The sequence below is a fragment of the Oncorhynchus mykiss genome, chromosome 22, assembly GCF_057628025.1.
Source record: "Oncorhynchus mykiss isolate SJ-2025 chromosome 22, ASM5762802v1, whole genome shotgun sequence".
Taxonomy (NCBI): Eukaryota; Metazoa; Chordata; class Actinopteri; order Salmoniformes; family Salmonidae; genus Oncorhynchus; species Oncorhynchus mykiss.
Genome location: NC_143043.1, coordinates 19186800 through 19213270, shown reverse-complemented (window position 1 = coordinate 19213270; position 26471 = coordinate 19186800). Strand labels below are relative to the sequence as shown.

Genomic DNA, 26471 nt, shown 5'->3' with positions numbered 1-26471 from the left:
TGCCTGTGTGTTAACCTTGACAGCTTTTGTGAGACTGTCACCCTGGTCTCGGAAGTACACTGGGAAGCCTCATTGGCACGCAGTCTAGCGTGAGAATTCCCCATTGGTGTAATGTCCTATGGTCATGTGGCTTTGTGTGTTGACAAAAAGAATCTGCATTCATTATAGCCTTTCTTCATTTTCTCTCAGTGATTCATCAAATTAACTGGTGAGTAACTAATAGAGGTTAGTGCACACACACACACACACACACACACACACACACACACACACACACACACACGCACAAAATGAAAATATCAGGCCAATTGTATGGCGAGGCAAATTATGAATATGATTTTCTTCATGTAAACAAGCAAAAGCCCATAAGGAATGTACTGTAAGTCTGAGCTTCTGCGGCAGTCCAAGTGTCACGATTTGAATTGTAAGCGTATTTTTGTCTGGCATAAGCTCATCCCTGCTCAAGGTTACATCTCCTTTGTTTAGAGGGTATTGCAACTGAGGGTCGGTCGAGCAAGTACACTGCTGGTGGGGGGGGGGGGGGCTTTGGATTTCTTCACTGAGAGTGACAGATAACATCCCAGTGCACAGATTTGCTCTGAAAGGCGGGTGACACAATCCAAAATTACACCCTGAAAGACATTTTGAAGCATTCAGCTGTGCTACCAAACATCACCTCAAATGGCAGCAGGAGGAAAATGGGCCTCATAAACCATGCATGAAGGACTCGGTTTAAATTCACTGTGGTTGACTTTTATTTTGTGTGGTTGGTTACATTGCCAGACGGACTGAATATAGACTACCCTGCATGAAACAAACATTTGCTTTGGATATCAATATGAAATCAATACTTTGTGTACTGCGGCATAATGATTTGCTAATTTGACTCTGTTCTAATAACTCAAGTTAACGTGATCATATTTGACATTCAGATTCAATAAAAGGCCCCTGTAGTCACTTTATAGTTAGACGTATATACAGTGCCTTCAGAAAGTATTCAAACCCATTGACTTACAGTGCATTCGGAAAGTATTCAGACCCCTTTGACTTTTCCCAGATTTGAGCCTTATTCTAAAATGGATTAACCCCCCCCCCCCCCCTCAAAAACCTACATACAATACCCCATATTTGGTGAGCTTCTCCCATTCTTCTCTGCAGATCCTCTCAAGTTCTGTCAGGTTGGATGGGGAGCGTCGATACACAGCTATTTTCAGGTCTCTCCAGAGATGTTTGATTGGGTTCAAGTCCGGGCTCTGGCTGGGTCACTCAAGGACATTTAGATGCTTGTCCCGAAGCCACAACTGCGTTGTCTTGGCTGTGTGTTCAGGGTCGTTGTCCTGTTGGAAGGTGAACATTTGCCCCAGTCTGAGGTCCTGAGTTCTCTGGAGCAGGTTTTCATCAAGGATGTCTCTGTACTTTGCTCCGTTCATCTTTCCCTTGATCCTGACTAGTCTCCCAGTCCCTGCCGCTGAAAATGATCCCTACAGCATGAGGCTGCCATCACCATGCTTCACAGTAGGGATGGTGCCAGATTTCCTCCAGACGTGACGCTTGGCATTCAGGCCAAGTAATTTAATCTTGATTTCATCAGACCAGAGAAACTTGTTTCTCATGGTCTGAGAGTCTTTAGGTGTCTTTTGGCAAATTCCAAGCGGGCTGTCATGTGCCTTTTGCTGAGGAGTGGCTTCCACCTGGCCATTTTACCTTAAAGGCCTGATTGGTGGAATGTTGGTGAGATGGTTGTCCTTCTGAAAGGATCTCCCATCTCCACAAAGGAACTTTGGAGCTCTATCAGAGTGACCATCGGGTTCTTGGTCACCTACCTGACCAAGGCCCTTCTCCCCCGATTGCTCAGTTTTGCCGACCGGCCAGCTGAAGAGTCTTGGTGGTTCCAAATCTATTCCATTTATGAATGATGGGGGCCACTGTGTTCTTGGGGACCTTTACTTCTGCAGAAATGTTTTGGTACCCTTCCCCAGATCCATGCCTCAACACAATCCTGTCTCAGAGCTCTATGGACAATTCCTTCGACCTCATGGCTTGGTTTTTGGTCTGACATATACTGTCAACTGTGGGACCTTATATAGACATGTGTGTGCCTTTTCAAATCATATCCGATCAATTGAATTTACCACAGGTGGACTCCAATCAAGTTGTAGAAACATCTCAAGGATGATCAATTTCGAGTCTCATTGCGAAGGGTCTGCACACTCATTTAAATAAGGTATTTCAGTTTAAATTTTTTATTTTTTTTTAAACTGTTTTCGCTTTGTCATTATGTGGTATTGTGTGTAGATTGATTTGGAAAAATAATTGATTCAATCAATTTTAGAATAAGGCTGTAATATAACACAATGTGGAAAAAGTTAAGGAGTCTGAATACTTTCAGAATGCACTGTATTTCACATTGTGTTGTGTTACAGCCTGAATTCAAAATGGATTAAATATATTTTTTAAATCTCAAACATCTTCACACAGTACCCCATAACGACAAAATGAAAATGTGTTTTTAGAATTTATATCACATTTATTTGTAAATTAAATGGAGAAATATCTAATTTAAATAGGTATTCTCACCCCTGAGTCAATACTTTGTTGAAGGACCTTTGGCAGCAATTACAGCTGTTAGTCTTTCTGAATAAGTCTCTAAGAGCTTTCCACACCTGGATTGTGCAAATTTGCCCATTATTCTTTAAAAAATCCTTCAAGCTCTGTTTAATTGGTTGTTGATCATTGCTTTACAATGATTTTCAGGTCTTGCCATAGATTTTCTAGCATATTTACGTCAAAACTGTTACTCAGACACTCAGCTATATTCACTGTCTTCTTGGTAAGCATCTCCAGTGTAGATTTGGCCTTGTGTTTTAGGTTATTGTCCTGCCGAAAGGTGAATTCATCTCCCAGTGTCTAGTGGGAAGCAGGCTGAACCAGGTTTTCCTCTGGAATTTTGCCTGTACTTAGCTCCATTCAGTTTCTTTTTTATCCTGAAAAACTCCCCAGTCCTTAACAATTACAAGCATACCCATAACATGATGCTGTCACCACTATGCTTGAAAATATGGAGAGTGGTACTCAGTAAGGTGTTGGATTGGATTTGCCCCAAACATAACACTTTGTATTTAGGACAAAGTTAATTGCTTTGCCACATTTTCTGCAATATTACTTTAGTTCCTTGTTGCAAACAGGATGCATGTTTTTGCATTTTTTATTCTGTACAAGCTTCCTTCTTTTCATTCTGTCAGTTATGTTAGTATTGTGGAGTAACTACTATGTTGTTGATCCATCCTCAGTTTCTATCACAGCCATTAAACTCTGTAACTGTTTTATAGTCCCTATTGTCCTCATGGTGAAATCCCTGAGTGGTTTCCTTCCTCTCCGGTAACTGAGCTAAGAAGAACGCCTGTATCTTTGTAGTGACTGGGTTTATTGATACATCATCTAAAGTGTAATTAATAACTTCACCATGCTCAAAGGGATATTCAATGTCTGCCTAATTTATATTTTACCCATTTCCCAATAGGTCCCCTTCTTTGCAAAGCATTGGAAAATCTTCCTGGTCTTTGTTGTTGAACCTGAGTTTGAAATGTACTGCTCGATTGAGGGACATTACAGATAATTGTATGTGTGAGGTACAGAGATAAGGCAGTCATTCAAAAATCATGTTAAACACTATTATTGCACACAGAGTGAGTCCGTCTTATTTAGGCTTGCCATAATAAAGGGGTTGAATACTTATTGACTCAAGATATTTCAGCTTTTTATTTTTAATTCATTTGTAAACATTTTAGAAAACGCAATTCCACTTTGACATTATGAGGTATTGTGTGTCGGCCAGTGACACAATATATACATGTAATCCATTTTTTGAATTCTGTGTGTAAAACACAACAAAGTGTGGAGAAAGTCAAGGGGTGTGACTACTTTCTGAAGGCACCATTTTTTAACTCCTCTTTTATCACCCTTTTAAATGCATAATGCAAGTTGCCACATTTTCACCTCACCCATCACCCTGTTCTAGTCTATGTCTACAGGCAGTTATGAATTTGCCTAAAACCCTTCCAGTTGAGTAATTGATTTCCACTTAAATCTTTAATCAATTACTTGAATTATTATCATTATTATATTTTTATGGTTAGGGCAGGTCCTCATTGGCCTTGGTCCTCTTTGATTAGGGAGAAACAAGAATGAAAAGGACTGTAATAATTTTTACATCGTCTTGGAGCAGGGCTTTATAATTAGAATGGGTTGATTTCCTTGGACCACAGCATGGGCTGAAATTGTAGGCCTTGCCTGGGCCAGGACTTGAGGAAAAGCAACTGAAATAGCCCATGGTGAGTTTACGTTACTGTTTCCCTCTGGGTTTTTAGCTCTGGTTCAGATGGCAGTGCAGCGACCAGAACACACAGCCAACAGCCTGTCCAGCCAGCAACTGTTTTAATGCCAGCTTTTTTTTTGTGGCGCCTCTTGTTTTCAAAAGCATCAGCCCTAATTACAACTTTGTCATAATGTCTTTAGCATGCAATATGGCTGAAAAGTAGCGCCCACTGTCTAGCAGCGCTACACAAATGAGCTCACTCGAAAAGGGGGTTTTATGATCTGACATTCAGTCAAGGACTGGTATTTAGTTTTACGAGCGAAAAAGATACGGTGACAATGAGGATATTGTCATTGTAAACAGGTCTAGCTCTTGAAATGTGAGACTGAGAATTGTGTAGGAATTTAGGCCTACATCATTTACTGGCAAACAGGACAAACTGAAGTCACCATTGGCACCCTGTATAACTTGAACACTGTGATAAAAGTCCCCTCCCTCCCTCCCTCCCTCCCTCCCTCCCTCCCTCCCTCCCTCCCTCCCTCCCTCCCTCCCTCCCAGAGCCCCCTAGTGAAGTACAACCCTCCTCTTTGATGGCTACTTCTCAAAAGTGGTATTGTAATACGGTAGTAGTGTCTGTGTTAATTGCCCTTGTAACTCTGAGCCGTTTTGGATTCGTCATGAATGGAGGGGTTCTCTCTCTATCTGTACCCCCCCCCCAACCCTGTCGTATAACACCCTGACACCGTGGTGAAGCTGTGTGTTCATTTGCTACTGCAAACAACTAGCTTAGCGACAGAGGAGGTCCCGCTCAAACTGCTTGACCTCTGATCTCCTGGCCTGTGCTTGCGCTCATCTTCATAATTCAATGGCCTTAACGAAAACCTTTTTTGTCTATTCCCAACTCACATTGTCTTCATTGAAGCGTTTTTTTCCCTTTGTAAAGTAACAGACATTGTTTCAGTAATAGTCTAGTCTAGTAGTGGTGAACATAGCCTATAGGCTAGATTAGGTGGTGAGGGCAAATCCTGAAAATGGATGCAGAAAGAATCAGGATCTTCCGTACCAAAGCATAGTGTGGAGTTTCCCTTGTCTCTGGGTGGTGTAATTGGTCGAGATGAGTCCCTGAACATGCCCAGTAGCTCTACTGATATACGATCTGCCGGCTTTAGCATTTGATCAGCTTCAGAGCCTAATAAAATACAAGTCTAGAAATTAACCTAGCTGATCATTTATTCAGTACAAGTGCGTGAGGTTCTTCCAGCCAGGATGGTCAGTGAGTCACACAAATGTGTCATGTTTGTTAGCCATTCAATAATAGCCCACTAACAGATCTGTTTTTTGTGGGTTGAATCTATTGAATATGGATTGTGATTTCTGGTCAGAAGGTCACGACCAGGTCATGGTGACCACAGGGCTCAGCTCAGCTGCGTGGTCAAACACTTCACAAGCGCCTGGAAGATTGCGGAGGTGTCATTGCACCAGGGCCAGTTCCTGTTACTGGCATTCTTACTTGTTTAAGAGCCCTTTAAACACAAGACAGCTTTGTGTCCTTTGTGGCAAGGCCCCAGAGAGAACACAGTGCTCTGTTGCATATTATTCCCAGCAGCCAACACTTATTTCCCCTTAGGAACCGAGCGCTGGCTGGCTGGCTAAAAGCAGCAGACCACTAGCGTCTTGCTTCTCTCCCATTGGTTCAGCCTCACGGTCCAGACTGGCGTCATGGGCTTCGTCCCAAATGGCAACCTATTCCCTATACATTGCACTACTTTTGACCAGGGTCTATTGGGTTCTGGTAAAATGAGTGTACTGTGTAGGGAATAGGGTGCCATTGGGACACAAACCATGGATCATCTGGGAAAAGGGTCCCAAACAAGAGGCTGGCATGGTCCTTAGAACAGAGCCATGCAGAGCCAAGCCTAATGGGTAAGACTGTGGCTCCCCACATCTGTGATTATGATCCAGCCTGCCCTGTCTCTTGACGCATGAGCAGCAGTACTATTAGAGGTTCATCATTCAGACATTTTAATGTGTGGTTGGTTAGATGAGAACCTGAGAGGGCAACATTTCGATTCAACAGAAGAGATTACTTTTGAGAATGGTCTTTCCATTCGATGTTGGCTCTTGGTAAAGGGTCTGCGTTTTCCATCTAGAACTCTGGGCTACTAAATCGGAATCTTTAGCAGGTCTTGAGCCAGGTCATCCCCAGCAAGCACTCCAGGGACCTGTTTGGAAGAAACAGCTTTGGCCTAAGTGCTCACTGTGTCTAACACAGGAAGCCCGTAGACTATACATGATGGGAAAGACTCCAAGCTATAGCTGAGGCCATAAACTTGCAGAACAGGTTCTTGTGTTTTCTTTTCAAGAAGGAATGCTTCTTGAGCTGAGGAGTCCATGATAAATGGGAAGTGGCCCTTCTTTTCTCACAAAGATTTGGGAGCAACATGGGAACATGAGGGCTCCATACAGTACTCACTGAAGCTATCACTGCGTCCCATGTTTTCAGGGATTAGCCTACAGGGTAGTGAGTTTCTAGAATGGCTTATCAGACTTAATGCACTCAGAGGAGACCTGAAAGGGCACTTACCCACAAGTTAGGTTATCCACTGTTAGCTGGATCCCACAGAGTTCAGCTCTGTGCACAGTGTAGATAGTGTACTCTGTTTTGGAGTAACCTATTGCATCAATAACGGCATGTTTTAGCATTTTGCTTGTCAAGCTGCTCCACCCTGAACCACTGAATTGAAGACATTAGTTCTGGATCATTATTCATTCCTTACACATGAGCTGTACAATGAATTTACTGAGCCAAAACAGTAATGGCTAATATTTGCTCAAGTGGGTTTGTCCAAAGGTTTTTGGATCACTCTCTTCAGCAGCGGGGGATTGGTCAATGAGTCACGCAGGTCATCTCGGCTCTGTGGTCAATGACGCCACTCTTATTTATGCTGCAAACAGGGTGTTGTGCCACATCCTGAGCCACGTGGTGTTAGATGAAACAGCGTGGGCCCATGACCTCAGGTTAAACCACACGGCATGTGGCTCCATTCACTCAGGATGTGTGTATCTGATTCTGTCCTGGAGTACCAATGATCATGATCACTCTCTGGATCTGGACTTATCTTGGTATCCTAAAGACATCTGAAACTGTCTGTTTGATTTCATAGTGTGTCCAGGAGCAGCTCTCCACCAACTGCATCTGACTGTGCGGAACACAGCATTAGGGGAAAGCCTCCCTGGGAGGATAGGTTCGTTCTGCTGTCTGAATGCCTTCAAGTACATTAGACATTCAGAGTCCACAAGTCTGGCAATATCTGATCTCAAATCGGTTTTTGGCCCCATGGAGATTTTGAAAGGTTTGATGTATTTGATGTGTAAAAGCTTCGCTTCTATAATCCAGTTTGCCGAAGGATGTCCTTAACAGTGTCCTCCATCCTCTCTCCTCAGCGGGTGATCTCCACAGTGCCCAGCGAAGGTGCCCGCCAGGCAGAGGTGCACACCAAATCCATGAGCCTGGCAGCCTCCACCAGCCCTATGTCCCAGAGGATGTGTTCAGACTGAGCCAGGCCAAGGGCGTGTCCATGTCCCTGCCCTCATCTCCCCTGCTGCCTCGTCAGTCCTACATGATGCCCTTGCGCTCCAGCAAGAGATCCCCTGGTAAGCACTACCACTGCCTCCAACTGCACCTCACCTCACCTCTTTCACTTTTAGGCTTACAGCACTACTATTACTGCAATACATACACCCCTACACTGACATTTATCAGTCCAGGCGTGAAGTGCTATGAGCATGTACTGTTTCCCCGCCGTGTCTCTGCCGTGTTCATCCCAGGCTGGGACTGGTTCAGTCTCGGTGGACGTCCTCTGAAAGTGAGGTTTCCTGTCTTGCTTTAGCTGTTCTTGTGTCACTGCTGAACATCTGACACAGCGCCTGAGGATCCACAATCCTTTTCGCTTTCAACCACAATTTCGGTAGCTTCCAGCTTTTCCCACTAAACATGTCACGCTGCCTTGCGGTTGTTATCCTTGAAAAACAGCTTGTCGAAAAGAGAGGAGAAAAACAAGACCACTCAGCGTTTGCACTGTATTCCATCTCCACGTGGGTCCTGTGTGTTTGAGTGACACAGGGTGGAGGAGGGTAAAGGGTTTGTTTGTTTCCCGGTATCCCTCCTCTTCAGCCCTCCATCTCTCCCTCTTTATTTGATCAGCTTCTGTCAGGATGGTGGTCTTCACAACGACAGAGCTTGTCAGCACCCGATTGGGTGTTAACGGGGGCGTGTGTATACACAGGGTCACATTGTCGGTCCTCTTCCTCTGCCCCCTTCCCTCTCCGTGTTGAGAACATGGCTTCAACAGCTGCGGGCGTGTGCAGCCGTCTTCAAAGCAGCCCGGGCCGTTGTATCTGGAGTCTTTGTTTTGTGAAGATTTAGCAAAGAGGATAGAAATCCTTTAAGTGGTCACTCTGGCCTCACATCTGGGACTCATCTGTGTGGTGTCTACTCTTTGTTTTGAGTGCTCTGTGCTTTGATGTAGCCTTTAGTATAAGATGTGCTGGCTAGTATGCTGTTGGCTTCTCGATACAACTAGGCCACTGGTGTGGTTTCAGATCAGGCTCTGTCTGTTTAAGGTCGTTGCTGAAATATTTTCTACACCTCAAGCAAATGCTTAGATTTATCATCAGTAACATACCTTTATTTTGGAGATTGAAAATGTGGAAATCTCTGCGGATGAGGTACATTTCACTCGCTCCCAACCAACTGTATTGGAAATTGGAACTGTATTTTTGTATATTTTTGCCTGTTTCAAATTAGGTTTCTAATGGGGGAGTTGTATCCTGTTCTAATTTCAGCTACAGATTAGCTTGGGAATAATACTCTCTGATCCAGACTGTTTTCATTTGAGAGATTGTGGTTGCCTCAGCTTTTTCCCCTCTCAACCTCATTTGCTATGCTCTTTTTCACCAAATCTCTCCACACAGTACTCTCCGATTCGAATGTTGGACTAGTGAGTATTATAAAGCAAGCAGCATATGTTATGCAAATTAACTTTGTTTTCAAAAGGAGCCTTCGTCTGCAAATATGCTTACTCTGAAGTTTATTGTGCTAAAACAAGAATCGGTAGCTGTATTTGTTAAAGCCAAGCAAAACCGTAGTCAGGTCAAGGAATGTGAAAGCCACATCTGAATGTGTTGTAAGTTTGCCTGAGTAGTTTGCCTGAGCAGTGCACAGTACCCAATGACTCACCTCCTACTAAACTTAAAAACACCTTTTATTCTCTATCCTCCAGGCAGTATTGGTATTTGCCATGATTGTATTAAACCCATTAAAGGCAGCTCTGATGAAAAGCACATTGACACGGAAAGAGAGAGAGGGAAAGAGAGGGAGAGGGAGGACAGGGTTTGTGAAGGTGACCAGAGAGTGAAGAGCGAGGCCCGTGTTCATTACAGTCACACACTGCTATGGAGGCACTCTGAAGGTAATGAAGGACTAAAGGGGTATAGCAGAGGAGAGAACTAGTTAAGATGGGGTCAGAGAAGAAGGGAAAGGGGGATGGTTGAGGCTCGGTGCTCCACTTTCTTGTTCACAGGTAAGTGTCAAACTGCAGGGGGAGAGTTTGCACCTACGGTTAATAAACACACCCCTACCGTAGGAAACATCCCAGCTCTCACTAAAAACATGGTTGCCATCTTGAATGTGTTCTTTTGGTCAAATACCTTCAGCGCCAACCCATAGCGAAAGCCTACCGTGGGAGAGTGTGTGTGTTTACTCTGCTGTAGTTTAGCGATGTATTTCCAAAGGGAAATGCCATGACCCAGGGACTTATCCTCTTATATAGACGTCATGTCAGAGAGGGGGAATGAGAGAGAGAGAGACGCACGTAAGTGAAAGCTGGTTGTGCTGATTCATCCGGGCAGCTCAGAAACATGCCTAGAGTTACCATGACTGAGCACCCGGCAACTCAGCGCAGGAAGGAATGCTGGGGGGGGCTGGCTCTCTGCCAGCCACATCCTGTCCTGTCTCCCCCCCACGCTAGTCAACCCGTCTCTCTCTACCCACCCTGCTGCTCATCCTACCCCCATACTCCTCCTCATCCATCCACTATGACATTTATGGGAAGTGGTTGCTCTGTTCCCGACGACGTTGTGACTTGCTTCACTTCCTGACCGATTGGAGAATCTATAGCGTTGTGGCGGAAGGCTTGATTTTAATGGCCGTCCTTTCATGAAGACTTCACATAAACATCACAGAAAGCACTGCATGACAATTAAGAGTGTGACGAATGCCTGAGCCACATGGTCCTGGTGCTGCTGCTGCTTTGATCAGCTAAGCAGAGAGCTTACAACGAAAGCAGCGCAGACATGTGTTGCACAGGACCTCCAGTTTACAGTCTGAAGTTTACAGGTCCGAAGGAGGCTGGTTCTGCTCTAACTGCCAGTGGGACATGATGAAATCCTGGGCAGGTCCACAGTGACCTCCTCTGGTCATGACGGGTCACTGTGTGTGCCATCAGTGTTCCTTCAACGTTTTTTCTGCTGCCTCTCATCTTCCACCACAGACCAGCCAGTAACACTCTGAGCTCTGAACCGGCAGTCTCCATCTCCTTGATGACTCTCTGGGGACTGGATGTGCATGAGCAACATTCAAACATCCCATCTCCTCTCAGCCGTACATACACACATCTAAATGCTCATCAGCCGTCCAGCCCCCCCCCCCCCCCCCCCCCCCCCAGATATGCCAATAACAGCTCTGCTTCCATCCCAATGACCAATAACAGGTCTGCTTCCATCCCAATGACCAATAAAAGCTTTGCTTCCATCCCAATGACCAATAACAGCTCTGCTTACATCCCAATGACCAATAACAGCTCTGCTTACATCCCAATGACTAATAACAGCTCTGCTTCCATCCCAATGACCAATAACAGCTCTGCTTCCATCCCAATGACCAATAACAGCACTGCTTCCATCCCAATTTCAGGCTTTACTAGTGTCATTGAATTTCAACTAAGGAGATAGAGTGGAGTGTAAACCAGAGAGGCTAAGTGAATGGACATGCTGAGTCACGTGAGCAACAATTAGGCCTATACTTAGCCATCATGATGCGCTTTAGGGAAACATAAAACGGCAGTTCATAACTTCATATCATATTTATCGCCGTCTCAGGCTGCTTATCATTTTAATCTGTATTTATATGGAATGAGGCTTGGGCAGAGAAGGTCCCTCGTAGGCCATTACACGTGGAAATCATTTAAACTTGTACGCTTTGATGGGGAGCTTTGGCCCCACTTCTCTATGGTTCAAATACTTATTTTATTTATCTCAATGAGTCAGGCAGATGGGAAGGAGAGCACGGTGCAGGACTCTTGGCACTGGGGTCTCTCAGTTTGATATCTATATCATCATCGGGTCTGAGAGGTTCATCTAAGTCTTCTTTCTTTGCCCGTCCAGGCGTGTAAGTAACCCTGACTGGCCACTGCTATTGATGGATGTGAGAAGACCCTGCTGCCATGATACACTCTACAGTCTCCTTAAGTTCAGTGCTAGGATATCACACAGTGTCTGTATGGAGACACATAGTGGAGTGATACAGATCTACGCTTCGGAGCGGGTAGTGAGAGATACAAAGAGAAGCCGTCCATAGTTCACTCAAAGTTCACCCAACGGTATCCGTGAGTGAGGAGCTGCCACTTAAATGTTTGAGTCAGGCTAGCCTCCCCGCAAATACCACATCAGACTAATTGAGTAGAGAGAAATAGAGTTTGAACGACAAAAAGAGAACAAGCACAGGGACACGGTTGCCATTCCCCTGGCACAACACAATGTCCTTAATGTTGTGTATCCTTTCAAAAGGTACATGTTCACAATCTTGATTTAGTACCTAAATGTAGGAAAGTGTATTGACCACTTTCCTACAGGAAAGCAATTGGAAAGGGATATCAGAATAGGAAATACATGGATTGGTAGGCCTGTACATTAGTACTGCTTGAGGGACTATTGATTTGAAGAGAACAAAGGGATTGAATGAATAGTAAATATTGGCAATGTCACATGAAGGAGGTGGAGTCACTAGACAGGATATTGGTACAATAGGTAACGCAGAGAAGATTGAATTCATGTCAACAAAGAATTGATAGAGCACTGTGTCTGTCATAAGGGCTGACGGGTGGTGTTTAAGTACAACAGCAGGGTGTTTTATGGATCAAAATGGGGCTTAGTTGGTAGATGTGGCAGTGGGCATAGCCAATGGCGCCACCAAACATTTTAGAGGCCCTCCTCTTGGCTGCAGAGAGACAACATTTTTGCATTGGGGTAGAGAAAAAAACTCAACTTTTTAAAAGCCAATTTCCTGGAATACTACACATTTTGCCATGGGTTTTATGCTGTCTGAGTGACTCGAACATTATAACAAAATCAAGTGGGGGCCCCATTCCGTGACAAAAATTCTCCTGAATGTTTAGTCAGGAATTTTTTATTCTCCATGACTGTCTACCTTTGATTTTGATAATTGTCAGTTTTTTAAATATATAGTTCCATGATCTTTTCTACATACTTTTTATCTGGTTTTAAGTTTACACTGAAAGCGTTTTACCATCCCGAAAGGTTTATAAAAAAAAACTACGTAATGGCTTGGCAGTAATGGCTTAGCAGTAATGGCTTAGCATGGCTATGTGTTTTCCACTACATTTGATAATAATACCAAATACATGAATATAATATAGGCTAATATATACAGGTAATTTAATACTTAGGTTTCAGTTTGGTTAACTCTTGAACGGATATAACCCTCTGGATCTGTCACAAGATTTTCATAATTATGACTGATATTGATAAAGGCCGACTTTCTTTTCCATGCTCAAGTCTCTGCGAAATGTTTTCTCAATATTCATTTTCCCTCCGCTCTCCCCCTCCCTGCCTGCCAAATTGTTTTGTTTTTTGTCTCTCATCCAAATCACTGTTCGGTTTCCTATTTTAAAAATTGAACATTTTAAATGATGAATTATACTTAAAAGCATAAATGTTCCTTCTGGTAACATTTGTCATTACTTTAGCTTTCCATCGGGTCTTACAAATCTTTTTTGGTCTCTGTCAAGGGGATGCAATTTCATTTCAAAGCCAATGACATACAGTATGTTCAGAGGAGACATCTCCTGAAGTCACCTCTACAGTATTAGCTCAGGAGTTACTTGCCTGCCTCGGGGGTATATCGATGTGTTTCTGGGGGCTGTGGTAGAAAGGCTATATGATGCGTCCCGAATCATACACTATTCCCTTTTGACGAGGACCAATAGAGATCAAATGTCTATGAATATACTGAATAATAATACTATGGTGCCTGAGGAAGGGTTCTTTCTTCAAAACCCATTGTTTCAGATAGTTCATGGATAACAAGAAAATGGCCACTGCTGTCTGAATTGTCGACTATTTCAATAAAGCCTACATTATACTGTAGAAGAGAGAGTTTTTTTATGAAGCACCTAATGTCAAGATGTTTGACTTTGGCCTTTTTTCTTCTCAGAAATTCAAGACCATGCATTCCCAGCAGTTACCCATGCATAATTAATGTAGCTCAACAGAGAGGGTGAGAATAGACATGACTATTAAACATGTAGAAAGCATTATACCTATTTGCAATTCCCCCATACTGGTTAGTTTCAGAAATGCATTGCATTATCCAGAATGATAACGGTTATGAGTAAAATAGTAAGTAGCCTATGTATGCTCATGTCATTATCATGACACAGGCATGTCAAACATGAATATAATGAAGTAATTCTCTTCTAGGGTGCCTAATGGGTGTATTATAATAGAAGGGCAAAGAGGAGGCCTTAATAGCTTATCACTATGGGATCTGTGTCTTGCTCTCCCCATTTGTTTTGTGTAATAAAAGAATTGACCAATGCTCAATGTCTTACACTTGTAACTGGATCCATTATGTTGCAAATCTTTATTTCCAACCGTCTTTTATCTCAGTCTGAATACATTCTGTTTCACTACTGAGCTGTAGAATGACGTCCCGACAGCAGAAAGAAGGGTATTGTCCGGCCTCCTTTTCTTGTTGCCACAAAGAGCCGTGTTGTGTTTCATGAAGAGTTGAAACGTTAACAAGTCAGAGTCCATCTTGAAGAATGTGGAAATGCTCATTAAAGATGTTTTTGAAAGCGTAGATAATCACCCCGTTCCTCATTAGGGATTGACATCAACCGACCGGACAATATTTTAACATTTGAGTGTTTTTCTGAACTCTGTTTATGTAGCGTAATAGCTCATGTGCATACCTTGGAGGGCTTTCACTTGTCTAAGGTCGAGTGACAGGCGGCCGTGTGTGTACGCGTGCATGCGTGTTTATGTGTGTGTGTGGCACAGCTCAGTGGGCATGGCCCTCTAAGCTTCACCACAGAAAGCCAGTGTGCAGAGTGAGATCACGCTTGGCTGCCTCTCTCTCTCTCCTGAGACCAGACCACTCTGCTTGGCTCCTCTGTATGCCCCCTCACCCCTATATGACTGTCTAGCCCCCCTCTGCCCTGTTTTCTTCACCCTTTTTTGGGTAAACTCCTAGCCAGGAAGCTGGACCCTGTTTGAATACTTCAGAAATGCACCCTTCCTTCCTTGTTTCCTTGAGGTAAGCATAGATTTCTACGTGATTGTATAGGTGAAAACAAGGCGACTACCGTATTATGTTCACCAATCCAACCCGTTCAGATCTGTGATTATTTCAAGGAAGGAAAGCTGCAGGATGGAAGTATTCGAACAGGGCCCTGGTCTCTCAGGTACACAAGTTTCTGGACCAATAGTGTGTCTACTATCTCTTGTCCACATTGGATTCCAGACTTATTTTGTTCATCAACCAGGAAGACACACACTAGATAGTAGGCCGTTGTTTGATAGTGTGTTGTTTACACAGGATCGAATCATGGATAGCATTGTGTTGTATATGGCAAGACATCTGTGTGTCCTGCCACCCATTTTTGTCCCTTGTAACAGGCCTTTAAAACCCACTGAACCATCACAGTTCTGCTGAATTAAAGCACCATCGATGTCCTTTGTAAATAAACTGCCTTGTTCCTGGGTTGTGTTAATTAGGCACAAAACAGAAGCAAACAGAGTGAAACAGAGAAGGACTACCTGAACTTGTCCAATAACAAACACCTGTTTTTGTTAAAGTTTTGATATGTTTTGCTATGGTTTGTGCTAATGAATACGACCCTGGTTTGTATCCATAGGACTGTTGTTATGGCGTTTTCCTTTCCTCTCCCTCCCACCCACCCTCTCTGTGTTCAATTCTGTTTCTTTCCGCTTTCTTCCCCTGCTGTGATGAGCTCATGGTCGCCGTTGGAGGACATCACACTGAGATAATACTTATTTGTCCTCTCTGCGAGGGGTCTGCTGAGAGCAACGAGTTCGGCTCATGCATTTTAATTTGTTATGATTGGCTTAGAGAGTCGATGTGATTTTGGGTCCTGGGGTGGTCTGTCTGTGTGGGGATTGGGAAGTGTAGAGAGACAGGCTCTTATGTTGGATGAGGCTGTGAAGAGGAACATGGTGGTTTGGCACCCTTATACTTTTAGCCAAGGCCCGTCAAAGTAGTACACTGTGTAGGGGAAAAGATGCCTTTTGGGATGCACACAGTCTTAAGAGAGACAGAAGAAGCTGGCGTAATGTCTTCTCCTCCTTGGTCTGTCCTTTACAATGTCTCAACACCCCCACTCACTCACTCTCCAGCCCTTTTCATGCTTATTTAACAATGCAATTTCTCATTGGGCAGGCCTTCAGTGCAGAATATTAACGCTCTAAAGGCGTTCTCAAGGGGCAGGCAGCCATTGATGAAGGCGTCCAGGGAAACATCAAAGACTCTTACGTCTTGGAGATGAGATTTTGGTGTAAAAAACTCTGTATTTTGTCCTCTGTCTCTAAGCTAGCTATACCTCACCATCTACATTATCGAGCCCTTTCACTTGATTCGATCTTAGTACAGTCACATTTTGGTTTCTGCTTGAGTGGATTCACTCCTTTGACAATATCTCAACTTTCAAGCATGTGGTTTGTATTATTCACATCATCATGGCATACTGTATGCATAGAAATGAAATTCTTGAAGGAAGTGAATGCATTGGTGGGTTGGTGATTATCCTGTGAATTTTGACCTCGACTTAGTAAATCTACTATCTAAAACAGCGTGGTCTGTCTCCTCTCTTCCCCCTAGCTTCCCCCTAGCTAATTGGCTCTGTGTGACTTCTCCTAATAGGTAGAGCCTGACTGTCCACAGATAAATGGAGTCTTATGCAGACTGTCTGCCAACTCAGCCAAGAAGCTGACTTGGTAGGGTTGCAAAAAAATGCAAGTAACTTCAGCTTCTTGGCTGAGGATAGGTTTGCAAAAACTTTCAGAAAATTCCCAAGTTTTCCAGAAATCCTGGTCGGAGGAAGCTGACTTGGCCAGGTCCTTCCTGATGGAGGCCAGCCACAGACAAATCAGACCGGTTCAGACTTCAGCTCACATGTGGTTTAGTTGAAAGAGATCCAGCCTAGTTGGTGGTGCTCCAGAAACATCTGTCTCCCTGGCATTGTAGAACGTTAGTTCCAGGCAGCTCCCATGCTCGGTCACTGGATTGGTTCCTGTTTGGGTGCTCTTTGCTCATCTTTATGCACTGTTTTCCACTCTAAATATGACGATTTTCTTCTATGATATGTATAATACCTCTAATTTACTCACATACACCCGCATATCTCATATAGTTTTATCAGTGCTATTGACGTAGGACAAATAGACATTCCTGATGATTACCACATGCCACAGCATTGGCGGTGTAGCCCTGGCTACGCTCTATGCATTTCAAGTCCTATATCCATAGATGGCAGTATGAATCAAGCTGAAGCGGTGGTTGGTTCCTGTGCTTTAACATTGCTGGCTGCTGGCTGGAACCGTATCTGAGGACAAGATCACAGATGGGGGAAGCGAGATGGTTTCACAGCAGCACAGCACATGCCGGACCAATGTTCCATCTGAGTCCGAGGGAGGGAGAGCTAACACACTTCCAGACACACACACGCAAACACACACACACACACAGAGGTGGGGGTGGATATGATGTGGGAATGGGAAACGGCAATCTCTTTCTCCCCATCTAATCTTTCTGTTATGACTGGGGTTACACATGCAGTCACTAGAACACCAGAGGAGAACTAGATTGGGTTCTAGTAGGTCAATCTGGAAGGAAGGAATGCATACCATTCTTATAGATTTGAAGTTTACTTCCTGGTATTCGTTGTTTTTCCCCCACTGCTTTTTGGACAGGTTTCTTGCTCACCTGGATCAGTATTTATCCTCCTTGTCTTTATGTCTTAGTGACACTTGTTTATTATATTTATATTTGAAAGACTTTCTGCTCAGGGTTGATGCCCTCAGGCAAACAATATGTGCTGTTTACTCATAATATTTGTTGCCAGTGCAATACACATTTAGGTTTTGTAGAAACATCTCTCATGGCCCATCATGCTGTCTTTTCATGGCTGTGAGAGGCAGGCTGTGTGTGTGTGTGTGTGTGTGAAAGCATGCTGGTTCAGAGATGTCCTTTGATAGTGCTGCTGTCACAGGAAGAATTGAATAGCAGGCAGCCTCCTTTTGAATGGCTTGGCCCTGTACCGTGCCCTGGGATCAGGGGTGTGAGTGCAGACACACACACACACACACACACACACACACACACACACTCACACTCACACTCACACTCACACTCACACAAAACACACACACTACAGTTGCTACAGAGCGATGCCTCCGGCGTGGCCAGTGCGACAGCGGTTGTATCATAAAGACAGGCAGGGAACAGTGATGCGTCCCAAGTTACACCCTATTCCTTATATAGTGCACTGCTTTTGACCAGAGACCTTGTAAAATATAGTGCACTATGTAGGGAATAGTGTGCCGTGGGATAAGGTGCTTCTAATCCTGTCAGTCAGAGGAGAGAGACAACAGTACACTAATCTCTGTAGTCCTCACCAAGGGGGTCAGAACCGAGACCCTCCTGAGGATCCTTAGCTCCTGTCCCAGAAACAACACCTGATGGGACGCAGCCTGGACCTCATTCTGCAAACCACTCTCTCCTGTTCCCATACATGCCAACAAACGCACACTTTACCTTACCGCAGAGGCACACACCCTCTCATGCATGCGCACGCACACGCACACGCACACACACACACACACACACACACACACACACACACACACACACACACACACACACACACGTCACCAAGTTTCTACGAGGCTAATTGCTGTGGTTTCCTGCTGCAGTAGTTTGCATTCCCCGGAGCTGGCCGGTGTGTTTGTTACTGCTGGGTGTCTGCAGCTCTCTCTTTCTCTCCGGGCTGTCAGACAGTGGAGCTCTGCCGAGCCCGTCCCGCAACGAATTCCCATCTGGAAAAAGTGAATCCTGCGAGAACGCTCAACGCTCTCTCTATCTTTCTCCCTCCTCTCTCTTCTTCTTCTCTCTCTCTCTCTCTCTCTCTCTCTCTCTCTCTCTCCTCTCTCTTTCTCTTTTCTTCGCTCTCTCTATCTTTCTCCCTTCTCTCTCTCTTGCTGCGCTCTGCCTGAAGGTCCAATCAGGAAGCCCAAGTATGTGGAGAGCCCTCGCGTTCCCGGGGACTCCATCATCTCAGCGCTGAGGAAAGTGGCTGACAGCAAGACAGAGTCCTCCCACAATGGTGAGTGTATTCTGGGTGTTTGTGTGTGTGTCTGTGTGTCTTTCTATGGGGTTTGGCTGTGATAGGCACTGGAGGAGATGGAATGAGAAAGACTGACTAGGGGTTTTAAAGTCCTGAATCTGACACTGGTTCTGTCTGTCTTATCCTCTGGAATTCACCAGGGTTTTGACTCCGGAGCTGTTTGGAGTGTGTGTTCGATAGAGTGTGTGTTCGACAGAGTGTGTGTTCGACAGAGTGTGTGTTCGACAGAGTGTGTTTTCTACAGAGTGTGTGTTCGAGAAAGTGTGTGTTCGACAGAGTGTGTGTTCGAGAAAGTGTGTGTTCGGCAGAGTGTGTATTCTACAGTGGGTGTTCAACAGTGTATGTTCTACAGTGTGTGTGTTCGACAGTGTGTGTGTTCGACAGAGTTTGCGTTCGACAGAGTGTGTGTTCGACAGAGTGTGTGTTCGTTAGAGTGTGTATTCTGCAGTGTGTGTTCTAAAGAGTGTTTTCTACAGAGTGTGTTTTCTACAGAGTGTGTGTTCTACAGAGTGTGTGTTCTACAGAGTGTGTATTGTACCGTTTGTGTTCGACGGTGTGTGTGTGTTCGACGGTGTGTGTGTGTTCGACGGTGTGTGTGTGTTCGACAGAGTGTGTGTTCGACAGAGTGTGTGTTCAACAGTGTGTGTGTTCTACAGAGTGTGTATTCTACAGAGTGGGTATTATACAGAGTGTGTACTCTACAGTGTGCATTCTACAGTGTGTGTTCGACAGTGTGTGTGTTCGACAGAGCGTGTGTTTTACAGAGTGTGTGTTCTACAGAGTGTGTATTCTAAAGAGTGTGTTTTCTACTGAGTGTGTGTGTGTGTTATACACAAAGTGTGTGTATAATGGGGTTATGCATAGGTTTGTGTTTGTTTTATGGGAGTGTTAACCACTGTATGAGTGGTCTGTGTAATTGTGTATCTAGCAACGAGTGCTGTTCTAACAAGTGGAGGTCGGTGCTGTTTCAGATGAGGGAGGATAATTTTTTTTTATGAGCTTAGCCTTATTTCTATTACAGCATATTGGATGACTGTCATTCATATTCCATTCACCCAGTTCAATGTAACATTGATAGGTTTAGGCTACTATATGATACTCACATTTTCCCTATACCTATCATGAGGTTGCTATAACCTAGGCTATTAATGAAAGTTTACAACGTAGGTTCACAGGTCAAGAGAAAAATGTGTGTAATCAAGTTGACAGACAGTGACACATTGAATACCGCCTTGCACACTCTTGCCTGCATCTATCTGATCTAGGGTGTATGAGAGTTTCTATTTAATCAATTCTGGTATGTTTATCCCCATTTCGTTCCGTTTGTTTCCGTTTATGAAAAGTTTTCAACAGAATCAGCGGAATGATTACACCCCTGATCACCCACAAACACAGTTCACTTTCAAAGCAGCCACATACAAACAGCATGATCACTTTGCTCGTTGAATAATTCCTTCTCGCATCTACGTCTCTCCTCCTCTCACCTTTTCCCTTCGCTTGTGCACAACACAACAGCTGATTGTGACCAGGAGAAATAACCTTTCCAAGCCAAACCTTCATACCATAACCGCTAACCGCTACACACAGCCTACATCCTTGTCACCATATTATCTAACGTCAAAGGCAACATAGCTACTAGAACTAACGCGTTAGTACAATCATGTAGTACAGTGTACAGCAAGTAGTAGGTGAAAGTGAAAAATATACAACAAAATATAGCTCTCTCTTTTTCTCTTGCTTCCCCTTCATTTTACTTCATTCATTATCTGATCCTTTGATTGGGTGGACAACATGTTTGTTCACGCTGCAAGAGTTCTGATCGGTTGGATGATTTCTTCCAGAAGTTTTCATAATTACTGTGTAAATCTATGGAAGGGGTTGAGAACCATGAGTCTCCTCGGTTTTGTATTGAAGTCAATGTACCCAGAAGAGAACGCAAGTTTTGTCCTCTGGCTACACCATGGTGCTACGCTACTGAGTGCTGTTGAGGCTACTGTAGACCTTCATTGCAAAACAGTGTGTTTTAATCAATTATTTAACGGAAATATATTTAGTATAGCTTTATCTAAAAAAAAGAACATTTTAAATAGTGAAACATGAAAAAGTTCAATTTTTTTTATTTTTTAGATAAAGCTATACTAAATATATTTCCTGAAATTCACTGAGGAGGATGGTCCTCCCCTTCCTCCTGTGTAGTCTGGCTGTTTTGCTACGCTCCGTGTTTGGAACATAATGAAGGCATCTTTTTGTTAACATGTGGTTCAATGTGTACAGTAGGCTTGTGCAAGCTTTTGGTTTGATTGGAGTGTGATGTGGATTCATCTGCTTGTGTGTGTGTGTGTGTGTGTGTGTGTGTGTGTGTGTTTGCAAGCGCACGTCTGTCCCTGTCCGTGTGTGCGTCCGCGTTTGTGTGGGTAAGGGTAGTGTTCCACTTACTGCTCTGTTTTGATTTCCAGAACAGGGTGGAGTTTTAATTCCTCCCATCGGCTGTAAATGGAATGTGGGCTGTTATATTTAGTCAGGGAACTCTGAGATGCCCTCTCATTGTATTTGGCTCATGTAACAATTGGAAGAAACCCAGCGTAGGTCAGAGTCATGGGAGCATCCAAAATGTCAACCTATTCCCTATATAGTGCACTACTTTTGACCAGAGCCCATAGGGGTCATATGTAGAGCACTAATAAAGGGAATTAGGGTGCCATTTGCCACACAGACACACAGCCCGTGTGGATTGGAACATACCAAGGCTGGAGGGGCCGGGGAAGTTGGCTCAGAGTCTTAGAGCTACCGTGGGACAGGGAGGGCGCCGGTTCAAAGTCGTGGCTCCGATGCTAAGCTTGTCCCATCGTCACAAATGACACCCTATTCTGATTTGGAATGCACAATAACTCTCAGACTGGGCTGCTCTGCTCCGCTGGAAACAGCGCAGCGTTGGGTTGCTGCTGCTGAGCAGCTTCACTGTTTCCCCTTCTCAAACACAGCCACAGCGTGTTACTCTCTGTTACGCTGCGCATGCTCCTAACACGGTACATTTGTTGGAGGGTTCCAGTAGGGTCAGTCCCAGGCTCTCTGTGTCATCAAACAAAGCCCAAAATAGCCTGGCCAACCCCACCCCCTCCTGGTACATTTCCTTCATATTTAACCCCGCTTGCAACATTCCTCCTGACATTCCTTTCACAGCAGGCCTGGTGACCCCAGCACCCCTCCAGCCCACCCCCCCCTGCACTCTGCCACCAGCATGTGTTTCCAGGAGAGGGGCGGGCCCAGCGTTGTCTTAACCCTGCATGTGCTCAAGCAGGGCTGCCCAACCCTCTTCCTGGAGATCTACCGTCCTGTGGGTTTTCAGTCCAACCCTTTAACACACCTGATTCTACTAATTAGCTGCTCAACTAGCTGAATCAGATATGCTAAATTAGGGTTGGACTGAAAACCTACAGGACAGTCGATCTCCAGGAAGAGGGTCGGGCAGCCCTGTGCCGGAGCTTGTACACACAGAGATGCTCAGCTAAGTGCTACCCTCTTGGATTTCAGCTCTGTGCCAAAATGAGCTCTTCACGCAATGGAAAGTCTCCAGACATTTCTGTGGTGTAGGTCTACTACCGCTACTCCAGGCCATGGAGATTGTGAACAATCTGACCAAATGGCACCCTATTCCCTATATGGTACACTACTTTTGAGCAGGGCTCTGGTGTTCAAGTGTTCAAGCCTTAGTAGGGAGTGTGGAGGGAGTTCTCTCTCGGCATGTTCTGTGTCAGGGGCTGCTAATGCATGCAGTGTGTACCTCCACCAGCTTCGTACTTCTCACGCCTCATCTAGAGCACTTACCATAAAAGGAGGAATTTGACTGCTGAGGAATAACACTGACATGAGGAATTAGTAGTGCTGAGAAAATTACCAAAATGTTGGTTATTTAAAAAAAATGTAACAGCTAATTTACCAACATCCATTCAATTATTTGAATTCCATTTCGTTCTGTTTTTTTTCTTCTGTGAACTCAATGCAGTTTCTCTAGAGATAAATCAGATCAAGCCTGAACTGTGCAATGTAGTAGGGAGTTGTAGTTTCCAGCAGGACAATATTCTACATAGTTTAGCTCAGAAACCGTGGTAATTAACTACAATGATCTTAATCCATGAAGAATGCACAATCGATCAGTGGCACAAGATGTCTCTACCTTCAAAAATACATGATCTAAGTGATTGATAGTTGTTATTCAGCCATCATAAAGGTATGCCTCATTTACTTAGAAGAACTACTAAAATAGTGATTTTGTCAGTCAGCTTTATTGAGATGAGATGACTTGGCATGAAATAATAAAGTCATCAAATAAAACCAATGTAATATACACAATATTTTATTAAAGTAAAGTAATATGAATAAGTTATGGTTAATAAGTAATAATCAGTAATGGGCAGTCACCACCATCACGGGCCTTTTATTAATAGTTTTATTCTGTATTGTTACGGCAAAAAATTATTGAAATTAAATAATAAAAAAACTGAATATTTTAAAAATGATTTAACCGAAACCGAACCGACCTCAAAAAGCACTAAACGCTCAGCACTGGGAATTAGTCAACATATTTCAGTAATGGCATTAAAGCATGTACAGTTAGGCACTTTATAAGAACTCTGTGATAAGGCCTAATTGGTATGGCTTAGCTGTCAGCATGGTGAGGCCCAGGTGCACTGAACTCTGGACGCCACACACGCACGCATGCACATACACGCACCGCTATAGGGTTTCACCTCTCATTCTGAACTCTACACAACTCTTCAGTCATTCATTCATTCCTGTGTCAGCAATAAGCGTGTGTTAGTTCTATGGGAGTGATGTGTATTAGGGCTGAGCGATATGGGCAAAATATTATATCACAGTATTTAGAAAATGTTTGATGGTATTTGATGTTTTAGAATAATAAAAGTTCTAAAAGTTCTGCTTTATGAGTAGTGTGACCCTAGCGTCTGATTGTTTTATACGGTTCAATTCAATTGCAATTGCGATTTGACTTGCGATTTAGATCAAAACACTTGGGTGAACTGGGTGGAATCATGGAAATAGAATGATTATTCTAATTCTATAGTTAGAATATAAATAATAGTGGGCAGGGAGGAGTTATTGTGACCAAAGTGAGGGTCAGTGTGTCCTAGGGGACCCTATAATATTTGGCTTCATGAAATGTTTCTTCAAGTAGCCAACATATTCATGCTTCGCCTATTCCTCTTTGATTTAGAAGATACTGCTGCACAAACAACATGCGGATTTAGGCCTATACCATCACTGGTATCAGGCTGTTATTAGCTAGCTATGTTTGCTCTGACCCATTAGCTAGCTAATACCATTAGCGACTAACACGATTTAGCTTAAACTTACGAAGAAAAAACAAACTAGCTGTTTGCAAATGTAAGAAACACAAACTAATAGTGTAATTAAAGAACACTTGTAGATTTAAATCTACACTTGTAGATTTATATTAAGGAAGAAAGTGGAAACAACATTGTTTTCATCAACATTGTGCTGCATTGACCATGCAGATTGAACGAAAGCGTCTTGTGGTCAAGCAACAACAAACACGCTCCTTGAGTGATAGGGGGCGGGGCTAAGTCTGTGTGGAAAGCGGTATGGAGCAAGAGAGCGGAGAGGGATGACTCAAGTAGCATAAAAATGAACGTTGCACACAGCATATAACATTTAACAAACCAAAAACTAAAATACCATTATTGAAGGTAAAAACCCGAATCGGTCTGTGCATCAATACCGGTATATAGCAAAAAACGTGATACCGCCCAGCACTAATATGTATAGCATCTCACTGACAGACATATGACTGGCCACATATTTGGCCTAGGACGGCCCTGAGAGGTTACGCAAATCATCTGACCCCCAGGGTTCAAGTAAGAGGGCTTGTAACAAGGTCAGTGTCACTTTGGAATGCTGTCAGGAGGATCGGAATGCCGGGTTAGGAATGAGTGGAATATCCATCGGAAGTCTGTAGCATGAGAACTGTGTGACATTTAGAACCGGATCAAGACAGCAGCGGCTCAGATGAGTTGTGAAGAGTCTTTTTTGTTCTAAACGATTCCTCATCTCCAACTTTATGAAAGCTACATTTCACAGCATCTCCAATGGATGGAGAATGAAAGAGAGAGAGAGGGGGACTGCTGGGTGACTGAAGGGAACAGAGAGGAGGCTTTGTGGGGTGTTTGGAGGGTTTGTTTACGCGCTAGGCTCTATGTGTCACAGGAAACGCTGAATATTATTTTCTCTGTGGATGTGTTTTGGACTATTCCAGTCTTTTATGTTTCATTTAATGGATACCACGACTCAGGCTCATGAACACCCAGGAGACACATTTTGGTTTTGGGTTGGGTTGTCGGGTTTAAAAGGGTCTTTCCTTATTGCTGAACATGGATGATGGGGTTGAGAGAGACTAAGAAAATACATGTGTGTCTGGAGTCTGGCGTGAAGGGATCTCACTTTGCTCTGTCTTTGAAGAAGGATACTGCTTCCAGCACTCTAAAAGGCTTGCGTGTGTGTGTGGGCGTGTCTTGAATGTTGTGTCTGTTTGTTTTTGTGTGTGTGTCATGTATGTTGTGTGTGTGTGCATACAAGTGTCTGCCATGCATGTTGTGTGTGTGTGTGTTCTGTATTGCATGTTGTGTATCTGTGCATATGCGCGTGTGTATCTGTGCGTATGCGCGTGTGTGCGTGTCTGCCATGCATGTTGTGTGTGTGTGGCCGAAAGACAGCAGTGGTCAGCGTTGTCTCAGCTGTGGTCGTTCCTCATGTTCCCCCCTGAGGTCTGTCTTTGTCAATCAGGACTGTTCTTTATTTTTCTCTCTCTCTCTCTCTCTCTCTCTCTCTCTCTCTCTCTCTCTCTCTCTCTCTCTCTCTCTTCTCTCTCGTTCTCTCTCTGTCTCTGGTCTCTCGCTCTGTTCTCACTCTGTTCTCTCTCTCTGTTCTCTCTGTTCTCTCTATTCTCTCTCTGTTCTCTCGCTCTCTCAAACTCCATCCCCTCTGCCTTTTCCCTCACTCTTACCATCCCCTCAGGGACTTAGTAACATTTCACACCTATGTTTTTAGTGACATTCATGTTCTATTGGATCTATCTGCAACCTCCATAGGCACGGTGGTTGTGGGTTTAGATGGAACTAGTAGATTGTCTACAGTTAATAATTACTGTATCCCATATATTTAGTTCATATGGTGAGATTCCTAAATGCATTTTTCCCTAATTTGTCTTCTCTATTAGGCCAGCCAGATGATGCTCTTTGGTCGTGTTCATTAGGCATCTAATTAAAGTAAACAGAACTTGTCCAATAAGACACACTCGTTTAGATTTTCCGCTGCAAAACGTTTTGTTATGGTGTGCACTAATGAATACGGCCCTTGTGTGTGTGTGTGTGGCCATCAACAATGCACTAGTGTGGTGCTGT

At 43.9% G+C, this 26471-nt stretch overlaps 1 protein-coding gene across 5 annotated transcripts in view; it reads left to right on the top strand.

Annotated features, from left to right (window-relative positions):
- LOC110501509 (protein TANC1) overlaps positions 1 to 26471 on the top strand; it is a 183539-nt gene that overhangs the window by 64502 nt on the left and 92566 nt on the right. For 4 of the 5 annotated variants that reach the window (XR_016490551.1, XM_090215663.1, XM_036958879.2 and 1 more), the window contains exons 3-4: positions 7760 to 7969; positions 18907 to 19014. Coding sequence is in view for 4 of the 5 variants with exons in the window: in XM_090215663.1 (XP_090071789.1) it covers positions 7760 to 7969; positions 18907 to 19014 (318 nt within the window). In the remaining variant the exon portion in view is untranslated. The remainder of the gene's footprint in view (positions 1 to 7759; positions 7970 to 18906; positions 19015 to 26471) is intronic. The other variant, XM_090215664.1, reaches the window with a different exon arrangement.